Consider the following 24,466-nt stretch of genomic DNA (forward strand, 5'->3'; position numbering starts at 1 on the left):
GCCTCCATGATTACCTGTATCACATCTTGTATCCAAGCTAGAGGTGGTACAACAGGGTACTAGACTCTCCATGCCCACCTGTATCACATGTTGTATCTAAGCTAGAGGTGATCCAACTGGGTACTAGAACTTCCATGCCTGCCCATATCACATCTCGTATTCCAAGCTAGAGGTGATACAACAGAGTATTAGAGCCTCCCTTCAAGTGTTCAGTTTTCTCCAATTATCCTTTTGCTCTGATACTGCAATCACTTACTTAGATTAAACTTGCAATCACGCATATAAAGTTTAACTCGATCTTGATAACTCCTTCTGGGTGCTTGATTTTCTTTCACAATGAATGTATTCTTCTTACTTTAAAGACCTTTCCTGGGACGTAAAAAAAAGTTTAAAGGGCTTAAAATTCCTAAAAAATGAATACTTACCTTTCCTGCCAAACGGAACCTGGAAGAACCGGTGGGTGGTCACATGTCACGTATTGTGCATGTGACCGCTCAACCACTCACAGCCTTCAGCAGCGATAGAAGAATCACAGCTGAAGCCTGTGAATGGCTGAGCGGTCACGAGCACATAATCTCTCACAGCTTCTTCCAGGTTCTGTGTAGCAGACCTTGGGCCTGCAGCACTGGGCGAGGAGCGGCCAGAATAGGTGAGTATTCAATTATTATTAATTGTAGGCCCTTTTTTAATTCCCAAACAAAGCACCTTTAAATGCCAACTCCTGGTCCGTTTCTACGACTATAAATGAAGGTCTATGCATATCAAATCTGTCATTCTGCACAAAGCAAGACTAACAGTAGAACTTCAATATTCGTCATGAACACGGGGACACAAATTATATGGGTCTTAAAAGGTCATTATTGTACTATTTTAAGCAAAATATAAAGAATGTTGTCATAGGAACTGAAAATGTATATTATAGTAAGCTGCTTTCAAACTACTTATTTTCAAGACCTTGCAGTCAGACCATACAAAAACACACAACACAAGCAGTAAAGAGCTGTTACATTACAGAGAACCCCTAATGGAAGTCAACTTCCAAATGGTATTACCAAAAGCTCATGGCTAACTTTTACAACAAGAGAATTTCTATGGGCCATCTTAATGTTATAATCCCTTGTCTAAAGGCAATAGCTCTGCTTAAAGGGGTTGTCCCGCGAAACAAAGTTGGGGTATACACTTCTGTATGGCCATATTAATGCACTTTGTAATGTACATTGTGCATTAATTATGAGCCATACAGAAGTTATTCACTTACCTGTTCCGTTGCTAGCGTCCTCGTCTCCATGGTGCCGTCTAATTTTCAGCGTCTAAGTGCCCGATTAGACGCGCTTGCGCAGTCCGGTCTTCTCCCTTCTGAATGGGGCCGCTCGTGCCAGAGAGCTGCTCCTCGTAGCTCCGCCCCGTCACGTGTGCCGATTCGAGCCAATCAGGAGGCTGGAATCGGCAATGGACCGCACAGAAGACCTGCGGTCCACCGAGGGTGAAGATCCCGGCGGCCATCTTCGCAAGGTAAGTAAGAAGTCACCGGAGCGCGGGGATTCGGGTAAGTACTATCTGTTTTTTTTTTTTAAACCCCTGCATCGGGTTTGTCTCGCGCCGAACGGGGGGGCTATTGGAAAAAAAAAAAAACCCGTTTCGGCGCGGGACAACCCCTTTAAGACTTGTCCCATAATGCCTTTTCCAGGCACTACTTAGGGAAATGTGGCCTTATCATATTTACTAGAAGCTATAATGACATTGACTATTCCAAACAGTGAGCAGTATGTAGATCAGTCAAAGATGCAGGTGTAAGGCACAGGAGAGGAGAGAGACCGTGCCCTGTGCAGCAGCATGCATGTCACATGCAGAGAGCAAACTCTAGCCTACCAAGGCGAGTGGCAGAAATAGCTGGTTGTCAATAGCCTTGCATCATCTACAGGAAGAAGCTGGAGATTCAGTGACAATGTAAAGAAAGTGGCAGCAGCTAATACTGTGATACAGAGTGTATGGTGCTGAGCCTGAGCGTATCATGAACTGCAGGGGCTACAGGCACTTGTGTACTACCGTAGGAGAGGCTGCTGCTGCATAACGGAGGAAGCAAGACCAACCAGCAAGAAGTGCCTGCACAACGCATCGTAAGTGAGGTCTACTTTGATAAAGCCGAATGTGTGCACACATGTAATGACTGTTAGGGAATATGCAGGCCTGCAAGTCACATAATAATGTCCCAGGAGATATTGGTAAATTTACAGCTTGAATAATTAGTGAAAGGACTGAGGCTTTACTGGAAACGAGCCTGGAACTTTTGGGTAATTCCTTTGAGAGTTTACAACAAATCCGCTAGAACTTCAGTTATTTAGGAACTATGTGTGGCACGCTGTGATTATTTTTTGTTTAAACTACTGAAGTACCACTTGTTCTATCACAGAATGGTAGAGTTGGAAGGGGCCTCCAGGTTGCTTCTAGTCTTTCCTTGTACAAATGAGAATAGGGCTGATCCCTCTGCACTGTGACAGCCCTTCAGATATTTGTAGACAGCTATTAAGTCTCTCAGCCTTCTTTTTGGCAAGCTAAACATTCTCAGATCCTTTAACCGTTCCTCATAGGACATGATTTGCAGACCGCTCACCATCTTGGTAACTCTTCTCTGAACTTGCTCCAGTTTGTCTATGTTTTTATTAAAATAGGGTGCCCAGAGCTGGACACAGATTTCCAGGTGAATTCAGAACTGGACAGAATTCCAGATGAGGTCTGACTTTGATCCAATGACCACGTGCGGATTTTAATTTTAAAATCTGCGTGTGTCTCCCGCGCGGGAGATCCGCAGCCCCAGAAGCCCATAGGGATGCATTAGCATCCGCAGGGCAAATAAATGAATGCGGATGTGATTTTTTTTCCCAACGTGAGGAACGCACATGCTTGATTTTCCTATGGATCTCCTGCATGGACGGATTCCTTGGCTTCTATTGAAGTCCATGGAAGCCAACCGTATCCGTGGCTGTTTTTGTGCTTTGCCGCGGAACCTGTAGAGCAGGAGATTAAAAAAAAAAAGTGTGCAAGGCGCTTTCGTGGGGCAGAAGAAAGAAGATCCGTCCGCGACGGAGAGGAGACCCGCAGCGTCTGGACATGTGAGTATGCTGTCATTTTTGGCCTCATGGCTTGGGCATGGGTGAAAACCGCTGCGGGATTCCACCGTGCGTGCCCATGGACATGAGGCCTAAGGAAGAGTAGATGGGGAATAATTACTCACATATGACTAAGCATAGATTTATATCAAAAACCACACTGTTCCTTCAAGGTGCTGTTGCTGCTGTCGGTGGGGGTGCTGCTGCTGCTCTCCTACTCCTACTTCCGCCATGTTTCCTCCTTCTACTTTCCCCAAATGCAAAAATAGGTCAATATAGAAATACGGAGCTGCAGCCCACACGTTTCCACAAAGAGCACACTCTGCTCTTCTTCTCTCCCTTCCACCATGTTTCCTCCTCCTTATTCTCTCAAGACAAAAATTTTCTAAAGCTCAAAAAACAGCTGTCGTTCTTTAGCTGTCCCTTGGAGAAGGGAGTGTACTCCCTCTGTGACATCATCGGACTTTCGCAATGTAATCGCAGAGAGCCCAACGGGTTGCCATGGCAACAGGATGCCAGCTACCGGCGTCCTACTTTGCCATTGCCTATGATCGCTAATAACAGCGATCATAGGTGTGATTGTACAAGTCCCTTACAGGGACATAAAAAGTGCAAAAAAAACCCGTTATTTTTAATTAAAAATGTAAAAAAAAACAACTTTTTTTGCTTTTTCCCATATTAGCATAATTGTTTTTTTAATTAAAATCCCACATAATTGGTATAGTTGTATCCATAATGATGCGTACAATAAATTGAACATGCTTTCCATCCTGCACGGCAAAAAGCGTAAAGAAAACCCCTAAAAAACTGAGGCAAAATGCTTATTTTTTTCATTCTGCCTCTCAAAGAACACAATAAAAGTGATCAAAAAAGCCACAAGTACCCCAAAATGGTACAAATAAAAACTACAGCTCGTCTTGCAAAAAACACCCTCACAAAGCTCTGTCCATGGAAAAATAAAAAAGTTATAGGAGTTTGAATGCAGGAATTTAGAAAAAAATAATAATTTTTAGAAAAAGCGTTTTATTGCGCCTAAATCTAAAAAACATATATAAGAATTTTGGTATGTTTGTAATCGTACCGACCTGCAGAAAAAAATGTATTGTGTCATCTATGCTGCATGATTAAGGCCTCAGTCACACGGGCGCATCGGCACCCGTACACCGACACCGATGCGCCCGTGTGACTGACACCAGCAGACGGGCGTACCTGCAGACGGCCGTCTCTCTGCAGCGCTGGAGGAAAGAACATGTGACCGGCTTCATTGCAGGTACGTCCGTCTCTTTCCTGCAGTCACACGGGTGCCGATGCGCCCGTGTGACTGAGGCCTTATGCTGTGAAAAAAAAAAATCTATGGCAGAATTGATGTGTTTTACAATATAGTCTATGTACCCAAAAGTGGCACCGATTAAAAACTACAGTCCACCACGCAAAAAACAAGCCCTTATACGGCCGCTTCGACAAAAAAGTAAAAAAGTTATGGCTTTTGAAAAATGGTGATGAAAATCCTCCAAAAATTGTTGCACCCTTAAGACCAAAATAGGTCAGACTCATATCCTTATGGGGTTAACCCTTTTCAATCCAATTTTGGGTTCAGGGTTTCCTAAAAGGCTTTCTCTTTTTGCTGTTACACAACAGTGCCATCTGCTGGCTAAAGCCAGTGTGTGTGCGCCAGAGGGGCTTCAACAGTGAAGTGGCTGGCAATAGACGGTAAGAATACCCTCCTGGACGTCTTCTGACATTGGAGCTGTACAAGCTTCAATCAGATTGTAACAACTAAGTTCCAGAAAAAATGACTCCAGCGCTTGAAAAACATCCTTCAAGTTGTGGGCTGAAACGCGTTGCAAATAAAGAAGACGTTTTATGACACGAAGGATCGTTCTTCCCCAGTGAGCGCTGGGGTCACTTTTTCTGGAACATAGTTGTTACATTTTATTTGGGCCCCCCTATTTTTTGGGTGGACTCAAGGATCCAGGCTGCTCTCCTTTCCAGGATTGGGAGGAAGAACTCTCCTATTCTACAGGCATTTCCGGACCAGGAGGTACCGGTGAGGTTCCCTTCCCTTTGGGACCTCACTGAGTACCGGGTGAGTCCTATCGGTTTTACTCAATTTTATTCACATTTTCTAATACTCCGGGCCTGCAGGAGTGCTAATTTGATCTCCATTTACTTCATTTCAATCAGAATGTAGGAAGACGTCAGACAGTGGATTGGAAAGGGTTAAAGGAATCGGTCATCCTGTTTCACAATGCTTTTGGTGAAATCGGCCTGAACCTGACCAAAACTGATTATTCCACTAATCGCTCATCATCACTACCCATGAAAAAACCTTAGGATATAACAACAAACTATACGAAAACCTCCGCCTTTCCTAGGTGACATGCTTAGCTCTATACATGCCTGATAAGGTAACATTACAATTACTTTCTCACACTGTATCTTCTTCTAACAAGCGGCCAGGAGAATCTGCGTTACTTCTCAGTGGGGGGAAACGAATGCGATGTCCCTGTATGATAAGCTGACAATTACTAGAATAACTGCAGACACATCTGAAAACTATTTCATCTGCTCAACTTGTTTAAATCGAATTGAATGTTCTGTGAGCGCCGGCCGACTGGTTATTGGGTTTTTTTTAACACAAATTATTGTTTTTTGGAGCCGAAACAATAGCAATTATCCATTATGATGAGCGAAAACAAGGAGAGAACAACAACAACTAACAATGTGTTAAGCAACAGTGATATGAAGTAATTGGTGATTACAGGGTGGCGTTAGCTCTACTCAAAGCCGGGTTCTTGCACATTTCTATTTGGCCTGAGATATATTTCCTTTAGATTATGAAGAAAACAAATAATATTTCTGGAGATCAAAGGCAACATATTCTCCCGGTGATTGTCACCCACAGTACCGGCTGCGTCAGTAGATGAAGAGATGGAAGTCCCGGGAGGTGGGGTGCGGGGTAGATAGCTGGCATTATATTATTGTGCACTAGCTTTATGTTTCTTTTATGTCATACAATGAAAATAAGAATAAGCAAACATATCCAAGCTCTGACCACGTCTGCCCCAGTGATGTAACCAACCAAGCAGTCAACATTCATGTAGATCTGTCTTCTTAAAGGCCAGGAGTTATTAGGATACATTTATTACTAGCGTTGCGTCTCGTGCAAGTTGCGCCTTTTTTTCGCAAATCAATTTAGACCAATTTACTACACCTCTTACGCAAGTGGAATTATATTTTTGAGCATGCTGTATGACATACAACTTTTTAAAAAGTTGATACATTTTTACATAATCTTACCCCATTGGCTAGATATATTTAACTCCTTAATGAACTGGCCTAGTTTAGTTCTAAGGGTTTATTTACACAAGCGTATATTGGCTGGCGTTTTCACAGCCAACCAATATACACTTCCATCTGAGCAGTCCCCTCCCACTCCCTGGCTCTGTGCCTCTCTCTCCTCTACTGCGGCATTTGCAATGGGAGGGGGCAGGATGGGGGTGGAGCTAAGCTCTGCTATGACCCGCCCACTCCCATTGCTGGCTGCGGACAAGGGGCGGGAGCATAGCTCCGTCCCGTCCCACCCACTGCCGGGAGAAGGTGAGTATACAATTTTTTTTTAATTTAACACATTTTAGGATGCATTGCAGGGAAGGGCTTATATATTTAAGCCCTTCCCGACAATTCATCCCGGGCTCGCCCGCAGCGCATTGCTTTAAATGGAGTCGGCTCTATTGCCGTCTCCATTGAATGCAATGCGCTGGACAGCTCCGGCCCGTTTCTAATGAAACGCGGCTAGGAGCTGATTTTCGGGCGATTTGCGGGCGACTTGCGCGCACCGGTCTCGCGATTTGCGGATGCGCATCCGTCATGCGATCCGCAAATCGCGCGAAAAAACGCCCGTCTGACTAAGGCCTAAGGGCTTAGTCACACGGGCGTTTATTGCCGCGATTTGCGCATGCGCATGCGTCCGGCGACTTTTTAAAACCATTGCTTTGCAATGGTATCGGACACATGAGCGCTTTTTATGCGCTCGTCCGATAAATTAGAGAACAGAAATCGCAGATCGCACCTATCTGCGATCTGCGATTCCTGTTCTCTTCTCTATATGCACTCAACGGGGCCGGCGGCAGCAGCGCCGACCCCATTGAGAACATATAGAAGACAAATCATTCTTCTCTGCCACAGCTGTTCCAGCTGTGGCAGAGAAGAACGATGTTTGCCCATTGAATTCAATGGAGCGGCAATACAGCCGCTCCATTGAAAGCAATGGGCTGCCGGCGTGCGCGGGGTTAATTGTCGGGAAGGGGTTAAATATATAACCCCTTACCTGCAATGCATCCTTAAATGTGAAAAAATAAAAAAAAAGGATGTTCTCACCTGCTCCCGGCAGCTGGAGATCCCGGCGGTCGGCCTGCAGTGGGTGTGAAGGAGGTGTGACTCAGGCTTGCCCCTGATTGGCTCAGCCTGAGCCAATCAGAGGCTGAGCTCAGTCACACCCATTCATGAATTCATGAATGGGTGTGACTGAGACTTGCTTCTGATTGGCTCAGCGCTGAGCCAATCAGGGGCAAGCCTGAGTCACACCTCCTTCACACCCACTGCAGGCCGACCGCCGGGATCTCCAGCTGCCGGGAGCAGGTGAGTACATCCTTTTTTTTTATTTTTTCACATTTAAGGATGCATTGCAGGTAAGGGGTTATATATTTAACCCCTTCCCGACAATTAACCCCGCGCACGCCCGCAGCGCTTGCATTCAATGGAGCCGCTGTATTGCCGGCTCCATTGAATGCAATGCGCTGGACAGCTCCGGCCCGTTTCTAATGAAACGCGGCTAGGAGCAGATTTTCGGGCGATTTTTGGGCCGATTTTTCGGCGCCGGTCACGCGATTTGCGCATGCGCATCCGTCATGCGATGCGCAAATCGCGTGAAAAAACGCCCGTGTGACTAAGGCCTAAGGGTGTATTTCACTATAATCAATGGCCCTAGTCCTTGCCAGTAGAAACACCCCCACACAATAACAGAACCTCTTCCAAACTTCACTTTGGACGACACAGTCACATAGAAATCGCTCTGCAAGCAACCGCCATCCCCAACTGAATGCTGATTCCAGCTGTTAACTCTTTAAATGCCGCTGGCAGTTCTGGCAGTTCTGGCATAAATAACCCCCTCATTAAAGTTTGGGGGTCCCAAATGACCCCGTTGCGGTGAGATACGGAGTGCTGTTCATTTGCTGTGGCACCGTGGAACCTTTTGAAGACCCCCAGTGCTGCCATCTCTGATTGCCTGTGAGATGGCTTGGTAGAATGCCTGTCAGATTATTACACTATATTGCATGAGCAATCAAATGATCGCAAGTTCATGACCCCTGTGGGGACTAAAACAAATTTTAAGTTAAAAAAAAAATGGTGTTGCTCTGTCTGTAAAAGTCTAATCATTCAAGTTAACGCCTTATTTGTACCGCACAATGAATGTTGTCAGAAAAAAAAACACAATGCCAGAATTGTGCTTTTCTTGGTTACCCCGCCTCTAAGAAGTAATTAAAGAAGAAGCGATAAAAAGTTGTTTATACTCCAAAATGGTACCAATAGACATCATGCAAAAAAAACCAAGCCCTTACACAACTATGTCGATGGGAAAATAAAATCGTTATGGCTATCAGAAGGCGATGGCCGATAATAATTTACATTTTTTTAAAGATATTTTGTTTTTTAAAAGTAGTACAGCAAAAAAATTATATAGATTTCATATTGTCTTAATCGTACTGACCCATAGAATAAAGTTACGTCATTTTTGCCACAGTATGTACACCATAAAAAAGGCCCTCCCAAATTTGCATTATTTTCCCCATTTTACTGTACTTAGATGTTTTTAAAAGTTTTTTCAGTGCATCATATGGTACATTAAATAGTATCTTTGTAAAAATATAACTTGTCCCGCAAAAAATAAGCCCTCAGGCAGCTACGATGATGGATAAATAAAAGAATTATGATTTTCTTAAAAGTGGGGAGGTAAAATAAAAATTACAAAAAAGGGAGGTTCTTAAAGGGCCACTCCTCTAATTTTTAAAAATTTATTATGTTGGTATCCCCACAGTAAACATAAGTGAGCTAGTGTTGGTTAGTTTTTTCTTTCTGCCTGAAACTCCGATCCTCTTGTTCCTCAGATGATCATGTGATCTTAGTTTTAACCAGCTCAGATCGACTTGGGGTTATGTATTTAGTTTCTAGTCAATTGCACAGTTTGTGTGATGCTATTACATGAATCCCACCACAGAAACTGTCTAGAGAGGGACAGAGACACTCTTATCATAGTTAGTGCTGATGATCACACAGCTCCTGTGACACAGTTATAATAGAGATCACAGCTCATCCTTCTGAATGTATATTTATGGGCTGTAGCTTAAGGCCCATTAAGACACAATGATTATCGCTCAAAATTCACTCAAAAGCCGTCTTTTCAGCAATAATAATTGTATCTAAATGTGCCCATCTTTCACTGTTTGGCGGAACTAAGGTTTTCAGTTCTGCTTGAAAACCATTGCTCAGCAGTACAGCTGATAGGCAGGACCACACGCTGTGTTTCCCCAGGGAGAGCAGATTACAGATGATTGCTTTGTCTCAGCTGTCAGCCTTGTCAGCAGAACAGCTGATAAGCAGAACCACACACTGTGTCTGCTGTCCATGGTGCTGAATTCTCCACAGGAAGCTAGAGATTACATTCTTCTCTTTGAGTAGGCCATGGTTGAACAATGCAGCTAATTATAGAGCTCAGACCTCCTGTTGAGTTCTGCAACAGCTCCCAGAACCTCATTTACACGCGAAGAAGCTGATAAAGTACTAATAGCAATTAGTGCCTATTAGTACTTTATGCAAAAGGATCTATGATCTTTCAATCTTTTGAAAGATTATCTTTGTGTGTAAATGGGCCTTTACTTAGGTGAATGTAGAAGGTAATGATAAATAAACTGTCTCCCTAGCAGACAAACATGGTATAACCTCAACAAACGGGCTAGATGTGAAACTGAAAGTTAAAAAAAAAAATCTCACTCTTAATATGGCACCTGATAAGTATCAGACAGGGGTCTGCAAGTGACTGGAATACACAGAGTGTGGCAGGCAATCAGATGAGGAGGAGCTGGGCAGGAAAAATGTGTTTTTGATGGAGTGCCCTTAAAATATTAAAACTTCATATAGCTCCTCCATACTGCTGTAAATAAAACCCACTGCCAGAAGAGTCAGATGAGTTAGCAGCTCCTGCAAGACTTGCTTTATGAAATCATGGCAACTAGCAAAAAGGTCAATGTCAATGGAAACATCTATGACCTAAAAGACCCTTCTTCCCCATCAAAACATAGTGCTTCTCGGATAAGTAAATGGGAGTGGGGCATTTTATTACACTACACTGCCCTTAATTGCTATTTCACATCTCTATGAATTATTAATCAGATATGGATATTTGTAATTGCTAACACGTCTCAAGACACCAGAAGTGGCCAACCATCCTGTGCCAAGGGTTCAATACTTCATTAATCCCAAGTCAGTCATCTGTACAATTATATCTACCAACCAGAAATATTTATCAGGGTTTTTAGGGGGGGGGGGAGGTGGAAGAAAGGAAAAAGATACTAACAACTTAAAGACCAAATCATCAGGGTATTACTCACATGCAAATTGAAGTGTTGCCTCTCTACTAAGGATTGTGCCAAGGCTGTTTGCTGATACGCACTGGTACTGACCAGAATCCTTCATCTCATTTGGACTGCTGATAATTAAACTCCCATCTATTAAAGTGTAGCGATAATCGTTTTCCAAGTCTATTTCTGTTCCATTGCGGAGCCATCTTCAAAAGAAGCAAAAGATGGAGAAAATGAAAAATAAAAAAAAATAATTATATATAAATTAGCCAAAAAAAAAGAAAATGAAAAAAGAAATCAAACATGTTAATATTCTGAGCAGCAAATGGTATATGAAGAGCCTTTGCCAAATCTTGGAATCTCCATTACCTAAGGGACAATCTGGAAAGGATAGGATTAAAAAGCAAACTTCTTACGGCGCTGTAACAGGGATGGAATTTTCCACTGAAAGATTAAATGTGGATCTTGGCGTGGCATGGCCAGAAGAATTGTGACATTTAGGGCGACCTTAAACGCAGGTGGTAGCGCAATGTTTTCGCACCATGAAGGAGTCTTTTGTGCGTGCGTCTTAGTGCATTTTATGGTTACGGTGGTGGTGGTGTGGGGCGGGGGGTTATTATGGAAAGGACCCTAGAGAGTCCATTGCATCATGCATTTTAGTACTATTGAATGCAAGAAGGTTTTCCTCAAACAGACAGAATTTACATTTTCATACACCATGGATATAAATTCTCATTCTGGGATAATGGGTGGAGACATGCAAATTGCTCCTTTCTGCCCCAAGTGGCCACTTTTTAAATAGAATTGCCTACAATCCGAGAATGAGAATTAATATACAAATTCATACAGTGATATGCATGGTCCCATTGAAATGAAGTAAAGAAGACCTGCCGCCTCTCCTGACGTGTCTATTTTACTGAATACTTACATTATCTGTAATATTACAATTCTGGTGCGTCTGTTCTTAGAACTCTTCATTCCTCCTCAATGATTCCTTCTACAAACGTATGAACAAATTGAGAATTACCATTCCGCATGTGAAGGAACATGCCTCATTCACAAGGAGAATGGCAACACCCAGTGGTCAACTTATTTATACGTTTCCAGGAGGAGAAGCAGAGGAAGGGGCTAAAACAAAGTTCTAACAATTATTTCACGGGGAATACAATACTTACTAAACAGACATGTCAGGAGAGCAGTGGTCCCTTTAACGCTGTATTAAAGTGTTAGCTAAGTTTTTAAAAATGATGGGCCTTCATAATATTGTTAGGGTTCAACTCTTGGGACCTTCGGTGAGCAACTGTTTAAAGAGGATGAGGCATGCAGGTGTAACTGTAGCCTCTTCACTTTCTCCATTACTATTAGTAGTGGTTGTGGTTGGTGTTCCAGCGTAGTGCCTGAACAGCGGGGGGTAGGGGGTGGCGAAAGTCGGACTCCAACCATTCTAATGTTCATGGCCTATCCTAAGGATGTGGAGGGTGATGTGATCATGAAAGAAGAATGAATGAATGACTTCTTCAAATGCATCTAACATCAGATGTACCTATAAGCTGGAGCAGGGGCTCCTCTTGCCTCACAATTAAGGGCCAGTTTCTTCTCTCCAGAATCCATGGGAAAAATAGCATTTTCCGGCTCTTGGACAAACACTGGCCCATAATCCACACCCTCTGTAAATGAAAATCTGCTGGTTAAAATACAGGAATATATATATATATTTTTTTTTTTCTAACAAAACAGATAAATGTAGACACAAAGGAAAGCTCCATTAAATAAAGAAAATAGAGAATGAACTGACATGAACACGTGAAAGTTTAGTTGTAATTTAGAATTTCCATTCTGTTCACCCTTTTAGGATCCTTTCTTCTCTTTAGATCATTATTATATTAAATATTAATTTCTAATATCTATCTAGCTTTCTATATCATATCTATCTATTTCATATTTATGGTATCTATCAAAAATTCGAAGAATCTCTATTGGCAAGTGGGAAATAAAGACTGGTTGAGGAGTGGTTGAGGAATTGAGGTACAGGAAGACTTTCTTTCATCCTTCCTCTCTTATTGCTTCCCTTCCTTCCCTTTCTCTTTTAACGACTTTTTAACGAGTCATCTAACAATGACTGGGAATTGTGAACCCACTCATTTTACAAGGCTTGTTAAAAAGTCTTCAAATAGGTGGCGCTGTGGAGGTATTTTTCCATCTTGCCATTTGCCTATTTCCCAGAGCAACAGGGATGGCCTTATAAGTCTCCTCACTCACCTTTTAGGTGCTCTCTAGAGTTGAGCGAACGTACTCTGCCGACCTTGATGCTCGTTCGAGTATTAGCATACTCGATGGTGCTTGTTACTCGAACGAGCATCAAGCCGTGTTCGATCCCGCCCCAGTTTTTGGCTCCTCCCCGCTGTGACGTGCCTGTTTCGGCCCCGCCACAACGCAGCGCGCGTCATTGGCAAATTTTTTGTCTGGAGTGAGAGAGAGAGAAAGAAACGAACCTAGGAATAATAAAAAAAAACTCGGCACCCGGCGTCTCACATACAAAAATGCTCGAGTCTCCCATTGTAGTCAATGGGGTTCGTTACTCAAGTAGAGCTCTCGAATTTTACGAAAAGCTCGACTCGAATAACGCGGACCCGAGCATTTGGGTGCTCGCTCATTTCTAGTGCTCTCCCTATGGAGAAATGATACCCTTCCTGACACACACAAGAAAATGCAGGTGTGAGTGGCCCAATATAAATCAATGGTCTTAGCACCATGTATCATGGGTGTGAAAAATATGCTCATAATATGAGGGCCACATACGCCCATGTGAGTGAGCCTTTAGTTGTCTATTAACCTCCAAATAATGTATATGTAGCTTTGCAAATGCTTCTCTTGTTCTTCTTCTCCAGACCATATTGCTTCTAAACTGCAATAATTTCTTTCACAGTAATTCTTAGTTTCAAAAACTTTTAATTTGCTTCCCAAAACCCCTCAGATGCCCCCTTACAGCATGTTTACCTTTTTGAAGCTTCGTTTGAACCTTCTCTTAACTAACACCAATGTCCATATCTAGATATCGAGGCCTAAGGCAAAGTTCAAAATCTGCTACTCTACCCACTCCTGCTAATCAACGGATCTCCGAAAATATTTTTTTCTTCTTAAATGACTAAAATTTGCTTCTACATCATTGGGGGTGGGGGTTGCCTTCTTCTGGATCAACATTACAGGGTAATAGGCTGAACTAGATGGACATGTGTCTGCCTAACATACTATGTTACTATGTTTCTATGTTGCAGTTGACTACAGGGTTTTGCCCAGCAATATGCCCCAAGCAGGAGTGTCTTACAATTGGTTGTGCCTAGTTTAACTCCCGAAACATATGAATCATAATGATATTTGATGACATGCAATGAGGACTACACTCAACAAAATCCCAAAATGGAAAGTACTGCTTCCTGTGGTTTGGATAACACAATTTTACCATCTCAGTGTAGTCCTACTGACTTTAGTTCAGATCGGCGCTCTGTTTCCGCCCGTTCTGGCCGCATACATCACTTCATCTGCTCTATAATTACAGTGACTGCACAGAACTTTAAAATGAAACAATATAATATGCAATCCAGCAGAACTGTCACCTAGAGATTAAAAAGAGATTTCTTACCATATAACTGGTCCGCTCTCTTCTAAAATAGATATTTATGGCTGTTTACAACACGGAATTATAAAGCACTTAAGATTTTGCTACGGGGACGGGTGCTACAATTTCCAAAAGTCACAAAGTCATTTCACTATGGAGACTAATAGATGGGGCTATTGTGTTCTGCATTCAAAGCGTTGGTCCACACAACAAAAAGCATATCATTTCCATAGGAAATCACAAGAATTCCCAAATCTATTTCCTTGCAAAATTTTCAAAAATTTTAGGTGAAAAATAAATTATAGAATGACGGGATACTTTGTGATTGATTGTTCTTATTTTTCTCCTAGTATGTAAGATGGCTATAATTGAACATTTTGTCTTTTGTGATATTCTAGAAATATCATAAATTTAGTTACCTGCTTCTAATCCAAACCATATTTCATTTGGTAACATAATTCCTTATGAGCCAAGCCACTTTGCCTAAGCCTATAAGGATCAAAGGAATTTTTTAGCTCTTGCCTCCCCATATTCCAGCAGCCATACCACGTTTTACTATTAACTAGGCACTACACTTTCAAGTAACTTGTGCTGATGTGATAGCCAAAGTAATAATCACTTAATTTACCAAAATAACATTTTTATAATAAAAGATTCCTCTCCACTACAGCCCACTGTGGCTACTTTATTGTCCATTCCCTACTGTCATGTGACATTCGTATCTTGCAACAGAGGAAATATAGAGGTAGGTGAATTACAGGAAGTGGGGGAGGATGAGGACTCAGACGTCTAGGGAAAAGATATGGGAGTCTAGGAGGAGGATAAGGGCACATATACAGGCAAGGATAATCGTTCAAAAGATAGGTTTTGAGCAATTGTTTTCCATAAGTTGCTAATTGACACTAATTCTATTAGCAGCTTTTCACATTCATTTGCATGTTAATGAACCTCCTGGAGCAGTATGTAGATAACAGCGGGTGGTCTATTGTCTACATACAGTTCTATTGTTCTGCCAAGGGGGCTGCTGCAGGCTCTCTGCTGAATATGGTGTAATCAGCACTCCCATTGAGAATTCAGCACCTTGGACAACAAACACAGCATGCAGTCTGTGTTATCTTCACTCCTGCTGAACAGTGGATTTTATGCACAGGTAAAAATCATCATTCAGCCGAAGAGTGGAAGATGGGAGCATTTACACACAGCAATAATTGCTCAAACGATGGCTTTTGAGCACATTTTGAGTGATAATCGTTGTGTGTAAATGGGTCTTAAGTGTCCCAGAGATTCTCAATTGGATCCAGGTCAGGGGTACATAAAGGCCAGTCAATAGCACTAATGCCTATGTCATCTAATAACTGCCTACACACTGGTGACATGAGACCAGACATTGTCCTGCACAAGGAGTAACATAAGGCCCACTACACTATGATAAAGTCTTAAAATGGCTCTGATGATTTCATCCTGGTACCTGACAAACAGTCAAAGTGCTGTTGACAATCATATGGATGTTTGTGTGACCCTCTAAAGATATGCTTCTCCAGACCATTGGTGACCCACTGCTGGATGATGTTGCACGTAGGATAATGTTCACCACAGCATCTCCAGAATCTTGTGTTTTCTGGAAAATACTAATCAAGCTGCACTAATCAAGCTGGACTCTGAACACAGGTCCCACTACAGGGCATCGGACCCTCATGCCACCTTCATGAAGTCTGTTTCTGACAATCTGGTCAGAGACATGCATGCCATTGGCTTGCTGGAGGTAATTTTGTAGGGCTCTGGATGTGCTGTTTTCATTCCTCTGGTCCTGATGTTGAGTTAATGCCCTTCTTCGGCCCTGTCCAGCTCTCCTTGTGTAATGGTCCGTGTCTTGATATCTGCTCTATGTTCTTTAGACTGTACTAGAAGATGCAACAAACTTTCTTGTGACACAACGCATGGATATGTCATTTTTGGGCTGTAGGTAACGCCTCATGCTACTAGTAATGGTAAGAACACTAGCAAAACAGAAAACTAGAAGAGTCAGTCATGATGAATAGGTAGACAGGGATTGTCTCCATTGCCTTCTTGGGGGTTCTTGCTGTTTACTCTTTGGTGTACCTGTTGTCACTTTCATTTGCACCAAAGCAGGTGAAATTGAATCACAATTGCTTCTCCTTTCTAACTGGCAAGATTGAAATCCCTGAAGTTTAAGTGACTTGGGATTATTATAATGTTAGTACCCTTTTTAAACTAAATGGAACTTCCCGGTTTCCAAAATGACCTCCAAATGGTATGGGATTTCCATAGACTTCTGTGGGACTCTATTGAACAGTACCTTCAATTGAATTAGGTAGAAACAAATTGACACTATGCTATATCAGAAGTCATACAACAAAACTATTCTCCTCGAGAAGCATCGCTTCTAGGGTATAATAACTTTGTAATACGGTGCCGTACACAGACACCATATGGTGACACACAGAGTGTCTATGGTTCTATAGTACTAAGCTTCAGGGACAATAAGTGTCCATGCTCTGTGCCCATAGATCATACGCATAACTATTTGGACTGTCAAGAGAAGCAAGACATTCGGCTTTCCTGGCTAATGAATATAAATGATCCTGCTCGTTGGGACATGGGTGTGAGTTTTTACTTGTTGCATTAACATTATGTTTCAGCCCTGCCAGTAATTACTCAACTATCCGTATTCAATCTGCATTTACTTTCCTTGTACTTAAGGTGCTGACTCTTCAAGGTCTTTCAATTAACCTATATTACTGCAGAATGAGCCAGCCTAATCCCTAATCAGTTTTTGAGAACTCAGAAATAGTGCTCACAGTGTGCGGACAACTGCTTTAAAAGTAATTCAATCATTTTAATTCAGTCAGACTTTCTTGGATCCAATTACCATTTTGAATTCCTATCTACACCGGAGTTAGAAATGCATTCACTAAAGAGTGAACCGCTACATGTCAGGCAGAGAAAGGAAACATGTGCTGAGGCCTGAGTAATATAAACTACAGCCTATAGCAGTGGAACCCAATCTATGGCTCTCATTCACATGTTAAACTACAACTCCTAGTATGCCCAACTACAGGCTTGTGGAGAGATTCATCCATTACCTAAACCATAACTAAAGTTCTAGATGACTTTTCAGGATAAGCTGCCATGTATACATGAGGAATACCACCCTATCTGGCCATTGTATGACTTGTACCCTGCATTTTTACCAGCTTTCTCCATCTTTAATTTCCAGTCTTCTCTGAGCTGGTGGGTATAGACTAGCTGTTATGATAGCTCCCATAAACTGTACACTAGGGTGATGACTTAGATTTTTTTTTCTCAAAAATGATTTCCTGTAGGACGAGTGAATGAACTTTTGCCTCTTAATGACTAAAATGACATTTATTCCATTGAAATATTGAACAAGGTCACGCACAAACCACTTTGAAATGTTATGTAGCCCATTGAATGACTACCCAAGAGGTAGCTTTGAATGACTACTAGAGATGAGCGAGTGTACTCGCTAAGGCAAATTACTCGAGCGAGTATCTCCATTTTCAAGTACATGCCTGCATGCCCGAAAAGATTCGGGGGGGGGGGGGGCGACATCTCTCTCTCCCCCTGCTCGCCCCTGCTCATTCCCGCAACCCACCGCTCGCCCCCGCCAGCCCCCGAATGTTTTCGTACGAGCAGGCATGTACTCAAAATTGGCGATACTCGCTCCAGTAATTTGCCTTAACGAGCACACTCGCTCATCTCTAATGACTACCCAATAGGTCTCAAATGCTTGAAAACCCACTGGAAAATAGATGAGTCTCCAATCAACATTCCCCGAAGCAACCAGTGCTGTGAGCGTGTGATCAAAGTTATGCAAGACTTGCACGAATCCTGTCACAACAAGGACAATGTCCCACTGAGATTCATCCTGTCCAATGACATTATTGTGAATAATTGACTTCCTTTTGTGTTTGATGACCCTATATAATGTTGTATAATGTGACTCTAAAGCTTGTGTTCAATTTTGTATGTGCTTACAGTGACTTCAAAAAATGGGCAAAAAAGTCGATAAGTAAAATTTTTCAAATAATTGTGTGTTAGGTTTTTTTTATCAAATCCTCTTGAAAATAAGATTTTACCCAATCTTTAATGAAAGCTCATCAAATTATGATACAGGGAAACGAAGTTGTATAAAAGTCATCACCCTACTGTACACATAGAAGAGCAAGATTTTTATCTCTATGTATTATATCTATTACATCCTCAGAAACAGCAGCAGCAAGGAGTACATTATACAGCAGTGCTGAGCTTTGTAGATGTAATCTCACTGGAGTAAGATAAAACACTTACTTGGACCTGCAGCAGAGGGAAGAAGGAGCAATGACTGATAAGTGAAGAAAGAAGCATTTTTCCTTATAATATAAATGACGTTTCTCATATTTGCTTGTACTATTGATATATGAAACAAAAAAGGAAAATGTAGCTACTTTTTAAGCCCCATAAGGCAGATGTACATCATGGGAGAAAGGGGGTTCTGCAAAATGCCATGCATTTAAGACATATAGATGCATCCAGATCAGAAGCTGAGTTTGTGCCATCTGCAATGGCAGCTGGCTGCACCACACAGCTGGGGCGCTGCTGTAATGGTAGGTATCGGAGACAACATGACACCCATTGTTAACCACATATATGCTGCAATCAATGTTGACAATAGCATGCACGGGGTTAACAAATGGCGTTCCCTATCTGATGTCAATCAATCATCCTATTGCAGATGGCAACCAGATGCCAGACCATGGCTTTTGGGTCTGCCATGGCTTGTACCGATAAGACACATATAATAGACTGTAGTACAGAAGTACTGCAGTATATTATCTGAGGAATCATACAATTGCAGTTTCAAGTCCCCTACAGGGGCATACAAATAGGTAAAAAATACAAATAATAATAAAAAAAAACTTTTATTCATTTTGCCTTCCAAAAAATGCAATAAAAGTGTTAGTAAATATCATATGTACCCCCAAAGTAGTACCAATAAAAACTACAGATCACACAAAAAGGAAGCCCTTACTGAAGCTTTAATTGTAAATACCAAAAAAAAAAAAAATCCAAAAAGGCATTTTATTGTGCAAACATGGAAAAACCTGATATATATTTATAACTTTTATCAATAAATATATGTATACACTAGCTGATATATCCAGCCTTGCTCAAGTTAATTTGATAAAGGTGTTTAGACAGAAAATTTTATGAAGTCAATAAAGGAATAATAGAGCAATAACATATGTAGTCAAATAGAGGAGCATTAGATTCTCCTCAGGCTGCATGTACAGATGTCGCTCTGCAGAATGTGCCACCCTTCCCACTCTCCTCATTTAGGACCTAAAGAATGCTCACGCTAAGGCCTTAGTCAGACGGGCGTTTTTTCGCGCGATTTGCGCATGCGCATGCGATTCGCGCATATATAGAACCAATGGTTCGCTATGGTATCGGTCACATGTCCGCTTTTTATGCGGATATGCGATAAATTATAGGACACGACGATTCGCAGATCGCGCCTATCTGCGTTCGGCGTTTTATGTGCACACCAAAATCATTTACTGCAGCTAGCTGCGTTTTTTTCGCCGGCCAGTCTAAGTTTCATGCACATTTTGATGCGCACGGCGATTTTACTCTGGTCAGACGGGCGTTTTGCTGTGACGATTAACGCGGCTAGGTGCAGATTTTTCCCGCGATTTTTTGCCCCCGGTCACGCGATTTGCGCATGCGCATCCGACATGCGATCCGCAAATCGCGTGAAAAAACGCCCGTCTGACTAAGGCCTAAATTTCACGCTTGTACAACACAGAGAAGTTACATTACATAGGGGTGCACTTACTTTTGCAATTAGCATTGAATAATAGAGTCGTGACTCCTTTATTTTTCTTATTTAGGACCTAAAGAATACTCCTGCCAAATTTCATGTTTGTATGACATCGGGAAGTTAGAGAATTAGATTTGGTACATTACACAGGGGAACCAATACTTTTGCACTTAGCATTAAATTTTCAAGTTGAGACCCCTTTACCCTTTGCTATTTAGGACCTAAAAAATGCTCCTGCCCAAATTCCATGCTTGTGCAACATCGGGAAGTTAGAGGGCTTTCACCTTTATACTCGTATATAGATTTTTAGGTTTGCGAAGATACGGAAATTATATACAGATCTATAATTTTTGTATCATCACAATTGTACCGACTTGCAGAAAAAAAGCTACCATGTCATTTATACCGTATAGTGAACAAACACACAAAAATATATGGCGTTACTGATGTGTTCTTTCATCTTGCCCACCCCCACCCCCCAATTTTTTTTTTTTATTAGACTTTATATATACCCCAAAATAGTATAAGGAAAAACTACAACTCACCCAGAGCGAACAAGCCCTCATATGGCTATGTTGATGGGATAAAAAAGTTACGGCTTTGGAAAAGTGGAGGGAAAAATCCAAAAGGTCAGTGCGTCCCTAAGTACCAAACTAGGCTTGTCCTTAGGAGGTTAAAAACATATTTACTTTGAAAAACATGACACAGACTTTGCATTGTTTCTACGGCCAACAGAGATGTCAATGTTGGACTTTTTACTATACAGATGTTTTGTTTTTCTAATGTTCAGTTATGTTTCTTAAAGGGGTTGTCCCGCGCCGAAACGTTTTTTTTTTTTTTCAATAGCCCCCCCCGTTCGGCGCGAGACAAACCCGATGCAGGGATAAAAAAAACAAAACGAATAGTACTTACCCGAATCCCCGCGCTCCGGTGACTTCTTACTTACCTTGTGAAGATGGCCGCCGGGATCTTCACCCTCGGTGGACCGCAGGTCTTCTGTGCGGTCCATTGCCGATTCCAGCCTCCTGATTGGCTGGAATCGGCACACGTGACGGGGCGGAGCTACGAGGAGCCGCTCTCTGGCACGAGCGGCCCCATTCAGAAGGGAGAAGACCGGACTGCGCAAGCGCGTCTAATCGGGCGATTAGACGCTGAAGATTAGACGGCACCATGGAGACGGGGACGCCAGCAACGGAACAGGTAAGTGAATAACTTCTGTATGGCTCATATTTAATGCACGATGTATATTACAAAGTGCATTAATATGGCCATACAGAAGTGTATAACCCCACTTTGTTTCGCGGGACAACCCCTTTAACTAAACAAGTATAAGAATCCCTTTTTAAACCCAACATATTATGTAAGCTCATATCACAGGATCCGCTGTATATACAAACAAACACTATATTGACATTAAATCAATTTTTTTCCCCGAGTTGTGTAATTAAAAGCTTTGCCAACTCCTACAGTTGTATCTATGACTCAACATGAGAAATGTCAAGTGTAGCCCTCCTAATTCTCGAGAGTTTTAATTTTATCTACACTGCTGTAGCAAGAAACACTTGTATACTGTAGGTTGTAATATTTCGCCTCCACCAGCCCTTCCTTTTCGAACATTTCCCCCAAGCTTTACCATAAATTGATATTGAACTAACATGTTAGACATTTTGTATATTTACTCATGTCTCCCAGGGCATAATCTGGCAATAACTTGTGCAACAAAAAGCAGAACAAGGCAATATTCTTCAAAGAAGAAGATGAAGACAAAAGGATTATCATACGCTCAATTTATTTCCTATATACCGTGTTTCCCCGAAAATAAGACAGTGTCTTATATTAATTTTTGTTCAAAAAGGTTTAACTTTTTTACATGTATAGCTGCCTGGACACTATTTAAATTGACTTTTTTAATTAACTGTTAGTAGGACTTCATTTTGGAGTAGGGCTTATATTTCAAGCATCCTCAAAAAGCCTGAAAAATCATTTTGCATCCTCAAAAATTCTGGAAAATCATGCTATGTCTTATTTTCAGGGAAACAGCGTAGTACTGAAAGTTGGACAAAAATACATGGATGTAAAAAATGTGAAGGCAATTAAAAAAGGTACAAACATGTAAGCTTGAATAAACACACACAAAGACGGGTTTCGCAAAGCAGAAATATTAGTGACTCTTGGGCGCAGTGGGGTAGAGGGGCATTTGAGCCGCCTCAGACACGGGGGTGCAAGTGTGACTGCTACCTCTTTAGCTATACCCTATGCCTCTGCCATAAGAGCCTCTGTTATCATAGTGGGTCAATCCAAATATTTTTACAACACTTTTCTTCCCTGCTATTGAGCCTTTTTGTATTTACCTAACATTTTACAAATTTAAACTCTTGTTTTTCCGTTTTTTGCAACAAACTTGATTTAACAGATAATTTTATTTTTAGTTTACCTGACATTTAACTTCTTTAAATTTGAATGTTGAAATAAAGATCCAATTTTAGGTTTGTCCCACTGTTAGATCTTGTCCACCATAGGAGGAGTTCTATTAAATTGGATGTTAACCCCTTATGGACCAGGCTGTTTTGTACCTTAAGGACCAGACATTTTTTAGGTCTTTTATCCATGTGGTGGTTTAACTGTTCTATTTTTTTCCTTCAGCTACCAAAATAATTTTTGCTGCGTTGTTTTTTTTCCATGACATATAGGGCTAATTTTTTAAATATCTTTTGCATTGACTTTTTCCTCCAGTTTTTTAGTTTTATTAGGGGTAAAACGCTAAAAAAAGATTTATTTAACATTTATAGTAATTTTTTTAAATTAGTATATTTACACTAAAATAAAGTATGTGAATAGGTTCTTCATTTTGTTTTGGACGTTTTGATATATAATATATATGGTTTGGGATTACAGGGCACATATGGCGACGGGTTTGGATTATTTTCTTATGTATATATTTTTATTTTATAATTTTGTTTTACTTATTTATGCAATTTTTTTTTTACTATCTAATTTACCCATGATGTCATATAAAACCTCTGGGGGACATTCATATGATCTTTTTTTTAATTGCAATTTTTTCACTGTAGCTGAGGCATCCATAGGAGCTGTATCCATAGGAGCCCCAGGTACTGGTAAAACATCCCCCTGTAGTGACAATATTCACTGGCAGAGCTGATCAGGGTCTTCTGGACCCTGTAGCTCTGCTGTGCTAGGGGATACCAGTGGTCACGTGACTACTGCCTCGCGTAGTGGAAGAAACACTTTCACTTTCCCTCTTTAGTACATAGCACTCATTGAGCACTGTGTACTAAAGAAAGGAGAAGGTAGAAAGGGTTAAAAAAAACATTTCTACCTCCTCCTCCGGGTTATCAGCTGTGACTAACAGCTGCTAACTCAACCTGTTGTGATTGATTGCAGAAGCAGGGGCTTTAATCCCCCCACTCTATTTTTATTATTGGTTGGGATTAAAGCCCTGGACCAAGCACCGTAAATTTACAGTGCTCAGTCCTTAATGGGTTAAAGGTGATTACAATTTTAGGCTGTTAAGTTTGATTAGTCATATTTTGTGTATTTATCAAGTTCAGATTACCATCTAGTATTTCTTTATACTTAGCTTTATATATGACAAGTCAATCAAGGAACACAACATTTTTTTCCTCAACTGCTTGCTGGAAGTTAAAGATAACAGAGGAGTCATTCTTCATCTGAATATCTATGTACAGACGTAGTGAGCCTCAGCTTGCCAGTTTTGGTTTGCTACATAGATATCATCGCAGGCCTATGCTACTTGTGTATTGTAGCAGTCAATTGAAAACAATGGGCTACGCTAGTAGTGTAAGGCACTGAATGAACCCTTAAGGCCCTTTTACATGGAATGATTATCGTTCTGGTTGTTCAGGCTCCCACAGGGTTTTAAACGATAATAGTTCCATGTAAACTGAATAACTGGATGAGTGTCATTATGGAGATGCTTAAAATCCTAAACGACCATCGTTCAGTGCGAACAACAGCCGTTCAGTACTGAACGGCTGCTGCTTACAGTGAATGGAGAGGGATGGGGGGAGAGCAGGGAGAGAATGCTCCCCCAGCTGCCGGCCGTGCCGTGAGCGATTCTTGCTCCTGTGTAACAGCACGGGAGCGAGGATACACGAGGACGAGTGTTGGGCATCGTTTGCCCGACACTTGTTACATGTAAAAGGGCCTTTAGTGCATTGAAATAAATAGATGTGGCACACCAAACATTCATTTGAAACCTCTTATATCTTTATTTGGTGCT

At 41.5% G+C, this 24,466-nt stretch overlaps 1 protein-coding gene across 1 annotated transcript in view; it reads right to left on the reverse strand.

Moving 5' to 3' along the window:
* Positions 1-24,466, reverse strand: part of CNTN5 (contactin 5) — an 802,468-nt gene that overhangs the window by 497,011 nt on the left and 280,991 nt on the right. Inside the window, exons 4-5 of the mRNA XM_066586592.1 lie at positions 12,288-12,411; positions 10,775-10,950 (exon numbers count right to left, since the gene is read on the reverse strand). Coding sequence (XP_066442689.1) covers positions 10,775-10,950; positions 12,288-12,411 — 300 coding nt within the window. The remainder of the gene's footprint in view (positions 1-10,774; positions 10,951-12,287; positions 12,412-24,466) is intronic.

This window comes from Eleutherodactylus coqui, chromosome 1 (assembly GCF_035609145.1).
Source record: "Eleutherodactylus coqui strain aEleCoq1 chromosome 1, aEleCoq1.hap1, whole genome shotgun sequence".
NCBI classification, from domain to species: Eukaryota; Metazoa; Chordata; class Amphibia; order Anura; family Eleutherodactylidae; genus Eleutherodactylus; species Eleutherodactylus coqui.